Raw genomic sequence first — 7,284 nt, 5'->3', positions numbered from 1 at the left:
CTTATCTTCTGCTTCTCGTCTCTGTTTACTTTCTTTATACCTATTGTCCCACCAGTCTTTCCTTTCCATCTCCCAGGCCTCTCTCTCTCGTCTCATTTCTTCTCTGTTTTGCTCCAGCTCTTTGATGAGCTCTTCTTTTGATTCAGATTCTATTTGCTTCTCCAAAGTTTCCAGTTTTTGTTTCCATAGTTGTTGTTGAGTTTCTTCCTGTTCTTTCCTCTTTCTGTTTTCATCTTCTCTGATTTTCTGTTCTCTCTCTCTCTCTTTTCGCTCCTGGTTAATGCGTTGCTCCATCTGCTTGAGTTTTTTCAAGCTCTGCTCTTTCTCAGACTCAAATTTAGAGATCTGTTCTTCCATTTCTCTTTTTATTTTTTGCATTTCTTCTTCGTGTTTCCTTTTAAGCACCCCCTTCTCTCTTATCATGTCTTCATCCTTCTGTTTCAGCAGCCTCTCCATCTCCATCTGTATCGCTGCCTCAGCCTCTTGGAACATCTCAGTGGTGTAGTATCCGCCATAATTGTCTTTCAACATGTCTTCAATTTTCATCAGCAGGTCTGACACTTGTCTACGGTTTTTTGGATCTTTGTTGTTGAAGACGTGGTATCTGCCTCCACAGTCTTTAATCAGAGTTTTTACAAAATCAGAACAGTCTTCTTCTATGTAACGTTCAATAGTGTCTTCAAGCTCATCTCCTCTGGTGAAGGTAACAATGATGAAGTTTCCTGACTTCTTTCCAAAAATCTCTTTGATCATTTTCACAGTTTCTTCTTCCTCCTCTGTAAATCGACCGATCTGCAGCACCAGTAAGAACACGTGAGGTCCAGGAGACAACATGCTGATACAGTTCAGAAGCTCCTGTCGAACTTCATAACTGGACAGTTTTGTGTCAAACAAGCCGGGGGTGTCGACCACAACAACAGGACATCCATCAATCTCTCCTGCTGCTTTCTGACATTCTCTGGTCACAGATTTCTGACTGACTCTGGATAAAAACACCTTTTTGCCCAAAATGGTGTTTGCAGTTGCACTTTTCCCACAACCAGTTTTTCCGAGCAGCACCATCCTGATGGACTGTTCAGTTTGATTTCCATCGTCAGGTCCAGCCTCACTCTTGTGTTTAACTTCCTGCAGTTCAGCATCAACCATCATGAACCTCTCAATCTGAGCTTTGCTGAACATTTCCATTGTGAAGCACTTAGGTCCTTCAGCTCTCATCATTTCCACAGTTTCCAACAGCTCTGCAATCTGTGTCTTGCCCTTGAAAACAACATGTCTTCCTCCCCAACTCTGACAGAGCTCCTGGATGTCTTTGTCTTGTCTTATAAAGTTACCAACAGCTGGATCTGTAGGATCTGAGTCCACAGTGAACAGAATCATGGTGAAGTCATTGACTCGAGAGCTGAATGTGTTCTGGATGGTCTCTAACTCTCCCTTGTCTTCATCAGTGAGGGGAGCCACAGGTAGGACCAGGATGAAGGCATGGACACCCTCAGGATCACAGAGGGAGATACACCTGAGTGATTCCTCCATCACTGCCTCCTGAGGTTTTCCATACAAGGCAGGCAGCTCCACCAGGGAAACCCAACGTCCACACACCTCTCCCTGATGTTTAACACACTCTGATGAGTTGGAGGCTGAATGAAGCTCAGTCTGACCTAAAATGGCCTTGGCTGCTGACGTCTTCCCTGCTCCTCTCCTCCCACACAGAACCAGGTTTAAAGATGGTTTGATGATTATTGATTTGTCATTTCCTGAATCTTTTCATGTTCTTTTATGTCTTCAGACTTTGGTCTGATGGTCTCTTCGGTGACTGTGAGGAATTTTCCTTTGTTCTCATGCACGATGTTCTCAATCTTCTCCATTAACTGTCGATGATCATTTTCAAACATGTTGTAGTGTCTACCTTCACAATCTCTAAGTAGAGAATTAACTGAACGTCCCATCTTCTCCTCATCTGTGATGATGACCATTGAGTGTTTAAAGGCATCTCCATTAAACACACTCAGGGTCAAACTGAGAGTTTTTCTGCTCTGCACAGTGAAATCAGAAGGTTTCACCATCAGCAGCAGAACGTTTGGTCCAGGAGGACAGAGACTCACACAGCTCTTCATCTCTTCTCTCGCTGCTTTCAGAGATGGACTTAAGAAGTTGGGAGTTTTCACTACTGTTAAAGGTTTTCCTCTCCACTCTCCATGGAAAACTTGTCTGTCTGGAGAAAATCCTGAAAAATCGTAATTTTTCTTCACAATAAGGTTACAGAGTTCTGTCTTCTTTGCTGAGTTTCCTCCAAACAGCAAAATGCAGAGTCTACGTCCTGTAAAGGAGCAAAGATACAAACAGGAAATTACTCTCAGACAGTCTGACTGATCCTAAAAGCCTTTTGGTCTTTCTTCACTTTTTCCATCTTCAGTAAATGCTGCTTCATGTTTTTGGTGGATCGTTCCTTCTGAGCACTTTAGAAAGTGTCTTTATGTTAAAATATCTACAGATAGAGTTTGGGGTTTTTTTTACTTACCAACAGGCTGAGGATCATTCAGAGTAACAGGAGCTTCTTCTCTTTGTTCAGCGCTGGTGTGCTGACAGGTCACATGTGTTCCATGGTTCATTTCTACAATGCGTTCCATGTTTTCTAGTAACTCCCGAATGTTGAGGTTTTCAAGCTGCAGTGACTTGTTATTACATCGTCTGATCATTTCCTGTATATGTGTATGATACATGACACTATGCCGTAAACCTGGACGCCTGGGTGGTGATATCAGAACCAGTGAATGATCAAAGGAATGATCACTGAAGAAGTTCAGGACTCTGCAGAGTCTCGTTTTTTGATGCTCAGTGAAGTCTTCAGGCTGTAGAACCAGCAGGAACACATGAGGTCCAGGATCAGAGAGCCTCACACAGTTTCACATGTTCCTTTAATTTGTCCTCAGAGATGTTTGGATGAAGCAGATCTGGAGTGTTGATGAGAAATATTTCTTTCCCTTGAATCTGTCCGCTGACTCTCACACATCGGTCCAGTTCTTCCTCAGGGTTGAACTTGTTCTCTCCCAGTATAAAGTTTCCCACTGAGCTCCTCTCAGACCAGCTGTTCCCCAGCAGGACAGCTCTGAGCTCAGACACTGAAACGACAGCAAACACAAACACTGAACAAAGAATCTTTCAAAGTTAATACAAGCAGCAACAACATTATATCATAGGTTTGAATTAATCTAATTTTAATCATTTTCCACTTGTAACCACTGAGTTACTGAAAAATGCACAAAAATTGTCAGTTTGTTTAAATATGTGTTATTTTTTCTAGTATTTATGGATCATTACTGAGCCATAAATATATATTCACATGTGAGAATACAACATAAATTTTGAGAGTGAAAAATTGTCATGGTCCCTGTGCCTCCCCGGCCAGCCCAGTGTGGCCACAAGTGTTTGTTGTTTTTCTCTCGCTCTGCTCTCTCTCTCCTGTCTGCTTGGGCGGAGCTCTGATTGGGGAGCTCCTTGCCCCTGGCCCACGCACCTGCAGCTGATCTCGGTGATTTGCAGTTGATCTCTGGCTCTTCTTAAGAGGGGGCTCTGAGCTACTTGTCGCTGGAATATTGAGTAACTCTCGTTAGTATTGCCTGGCTTCATTGCGATTCTGTTGTTCCCGTGCTTGCCTTGGACTTAATCCTCGTCTCTGTAAATAGGTATTTCTGGCTCTGCCCTCATTGTGACCCCTGGACCCCGTGGGTGAGAGTGGAGCTGCTTGTGTGGAGATCAGGAGCGATTTTAGCCCATTTTTGGGGGTGCTGAATGAATCAAAGCACCCCCAAAGATTTCTTACTTTTTTGACAATATTTGCTGTTTGTGTGACACACTACTAAAAATATAAAAAGCATACAGTACTTGGTTGAGACGTAACATTTTAACAACAAAAGTATAGATACCCCCCCTCCCATAATGGTTTGTTCCAGCTCGCCTCTCCTCTACTCTGGCTCTAGCGCCCTTTCTGCCAGAGCGATGGTGGCTGAGACGCAGCGGAGCGTGTAAGTGCCTGGCTTAAAACAGGACATATTAGCTACATTTAACCTTCAGTTACTCTTTATATAGTTGGTAGGAGTCAGACCATGTTTCTTTGTAGCTGAAAAACATTACACCAGGTAACCTGCAGTGTGAAGAGTGGAGCCAGTACGAAGGCGTGTTTCCCAACCTGTTGACCCCCAGAACCCTGGTCTATCCCCCCACCCCCCCACCCCCCTGTGTATATAGCGCACCAGTGTGGTTAATAAAGAACTTTGAACCGTGTTCTCAGTCTGTGCCCGAGTCCGATCCACCGCTGTGACAATAAATACATGTAACCTCTGTTAAAAGCTCAGTTTAAATCCACAGTGTCATAATCTGAAGACCTATTTTTTTTCTCCTTGATCTGCATCATTACCACAGGATACATCACAGTTTCAATAAATTGCACCAACTTCATGTCTGTGGCATAGAGCTACATGAACACTGGTGTCCTGAATGTTTGATCTGTTAACATGAAGTTAAGGAGACATTTGCTGTAACCTCTCCCAGAAATGACCCCCAAAAGTTTACATAAAATAGTTTTCTTCACTTTTCTATACATTATATGAGCTTCTAAATGTAAAGAGAGAAAGCAGAATCTGTGCACTAAGAGGTTTTCATTATTCCAAACAGGCTTCACACTTCCTGCTATATTTTGTCTTCACCTGCTCCTGTCTAATGTCTTCCACCTTAAATTGCCCAGTTAAAGTTTGCATTAAACATAATCTTTTCTTTAAAAACTCACTGTGGGGTGGCACAAAATCAAAGCTCTTCCTGCGACGTCTGGGAAAAGTGTCTTGTGGTCCTGCAAAGATAAAGAAATAACTCTTCTTTTATTATTATTATTTGTAGTAGTTTATGCACTGAGACGTGTTATCCTGCAATGACTACATCAGATGGAACAAAGCACTTTTAATGTCAACGGCTGACTGTATGAACAGATCACATTAGTTCTGGGAAACTGTCGTCTCGTCTCTCTATGTACTGAACTGTATATAGCAGAGGAAACAAAGTTTACTTTGAAAGATTATTAAATATGACTGTTAATTTTCAGAAAACACATTCTGACAAATGTTATTGGTTAAACACATTGTTAAAGTATGCTACATGCAACACAGCAGCCTGGTTCAGATGAGACCTGCTGTAAAATATTCACCTGTAGTCACATCGATTATCCTCTAATAATCACGTTTTCTTCATTTTTTTCACATTTCTCCAAACAGGAGAAACCAAGAAACAATTAAATTACTGTCAGAAAGTGCTTGTAGAGGGAGGTAACTCACAGGTACTGCATGTAAGTGTGACAAAGTAAGACTCACCAGATGCTGCTGCCATGCTGTCATTCAGCTGCAGAACTCACTGACTGTGGAGTTGAAAAGAAAAAAAGAACAATGTTCTAAATATTCACAACAAAGTGAACAAAATCTTCTGTCTTCAGAAGCGTGACTGCATTTAAAATGTTGCAGAACAGAGCATGCTCATTCCCGATGTATAACATACACATCGGGAATGAGAACAGGTCCCGAGGTGTCCCATGAGAACGCAAAAGGTTACCTTCCGTGTCCCTATGATACGTGTGGATGGAATCCAATAGGTTGATGCTCCCGGTGGTGACACGTGTATTCCAGCCTTAACCCTAATTATAACCATAATCGCTAACTTTAACCACAACTGTGTTAAGATAGTGTTTTCCAAAGTGATTCATGATGAGAAAGTAAAATAAATGTACATGTGTAGATTCAGTCCAAACGTTCTCATGTTTCCTCCTGTTTCCGAACGCTTAACATAGGACAGTGTTGGGTGGCCAAAAGCATAACATACCGACTTTGTCACATAAGTGGTATGGTTTGCTTTGGGAGTGAGAACGTGTTGGGCAGAGAGTACATTTCAGATTGTTGTTCACTTTTAAGGTTTCAGTGCTGGTTTGATCGTAGAAGTTTTCGGTGCATTTAATGCTTCAATAGTAAATCTTGAATGTCAAAGTTATTAAGGTTCAGTAAATATTCTAAATCTTCTCATCCTTTGGGGAAATAATTTAACACCATGCTGAAAGTTTGCTTCCCTCTGCCATCTCTGGTCACATGGTTCAGATTTTATTTATTCAGATCAAAACCATTATTACTGCAAAGTGTGACTGAGTGTGCTTAGATGTGTCTCTGGGGAAATTTCAATCCAGCAAGGTGAATAATTAAACCATCACAGTAATATCTGTACCTGTCTGCCAGAGAAGTTGTTGACTGAGTAACATGGGTGTGTCAGCAATCACTCTGGAGTTCGATAAAGATTCAATCAAACTCTGTAATCACTCATCTGTCAGCTTTCCTGGTGTTCAGGCTGCTCGTCTGTTCTTTATGTCTAAGTTCTCAGTCATCCAGTTCATGATAGTCTGAGGAGCTTGGAAAGGAGGTGACTGGGTTTCTTTAAGTCTTCATGCTCATTACACAAGTCTATTCTTTACATCACTTCTACTTTTCCATGTTTTCAGATTTAATTCTGTCTTAACGCTAATCCAATAATTTTCTTGCTCACCTTCTGTAAGCCAGTCAGATTCTGTTCTGTGTGCTTTAAATATCTGTTCTCGTCTTTCAGTCTTTCAGTCTTCCTTTCAAACTCATTTATGCAGCACGCTTCCTCCCAGTCTCCGCTTCACCTTTGTCATTCGGAGCGCTGCCTTTGTCTTTGCATCCACCAGCATCTAGACTCTGGGTCTGTCCTCATTCCAATTATTGTGAACCATCTGCTATGATGGATCATGGAAGCCTATTCCACCTCAGCATGTAGTCTAGAGAGTCTTTAATGTTATTCAGGTGTGTTGCAGCAGGGACACAAAAGTTTCAGGACACAGGCCCTCGAGGACTGGAGTTTGAGACCCCTGCCAAAGACCGGAAAAACACCCCCACCACCCCTCCTTTGTGGGGTTTTGGAGTCTCAGGGTGTTTGTGTGTATTACTACCAGAGATGGGCAGTAACGCGTTACTGTAATCCGATTAACTTTTTTCAAGTAACGAGTAAAGTAAGGGATTACTATTGCAAAAACGGTAATTAGATTACCGTTACTTTCCCGTAGGAACGCTGCGTTACTGCGTTACTAAAACCGTGATTTTTTTGCAAGAATGTCTCATGACAGTGACGTAAGCGAGTGCGACGTTCGTGACAACAGCTGTGTGCAGATCAACAATGGATCATATATCGAGTGCAGAGAGAGTATGAGCGTGCAGCGTTTAAAGCGTGGAAGTACTGACCTTCTGT

At 42.2% G+C, this 7,284-nt stretch overlaps 2 protein-coding genes across 2 annotated transcripts in view; both read right to left on the bottom strand.

Annotated features, from left to right (window-relative positions):
• LOC102289666 (GTPase IMAP family member 8-like) overlaps positions 1 to 1,728 on the bottom strand; it is a 27,765-nt gene extending 26,037 nt beyond the window's left edge. Inside the window, exon 1 of the mRNA XM_042220136.1 lies at positions 1,406 to 1,728. Coding sequence (XP_042076070.1) covers positions 1,406 to 1,530 — 125 coding nt within the window. The 5' untranslated portion in view covers positions 1,531 to 1,728. The remainder of the gene's footprint in view (positions 1 to 1,405) is intronic.
• Positions 1,729 to 1,733: 5 nt separating this feature from the next.
• Positions 1,734 to 5,413, bottom strand: LOC121814391 (GTPase IMAP family member 6-like). Its single transcript, XM_042220100.1, has 4 exons — positions 5,355 to 5,413; positions 4,781 to 4,840; positions 2,516 to 3,116; positions 1,734 to 2,314 (listed from the first exon to the last, which is right to left on the bottom strand). Exons 3-4 carry the CDS (start codon positions 2,715 to 2,717, stop codon positions 1,734 to 1,736), a joined length of 783 nt encoding a protein of 260 aa, XP_042076034.1. The 5' UTR covers positions 2,718 to 3,116; positions 4,781 to 4,840; positions 5,355 to 5,413.
• Positions 5,414 to 7,284: the final 1,871 nt, after the last annotated feature.

The sequence above is a fragment of the Haplochromis burtoni genome, unplaced genomic scaffold (assembly GCF_018398535.1).
Source record: "Haplochromis burtoni strain Fernald_Lab_line unplaced genomic scaffold, NCSU_Asbu1 Contig_43, whole genome shotgun sequence".
Taxonomy (NCBI): Eukaryota; Metazoa; Chordata; class Actinopteri; order Cichliformes; family Cichlidae; genus Haplochromis; species Haplochromis burtoni.
Note: the sequence above shows the minus strand (reverse complement) of the source record. Positions and strands in the feature narration are given on the sequence as shown.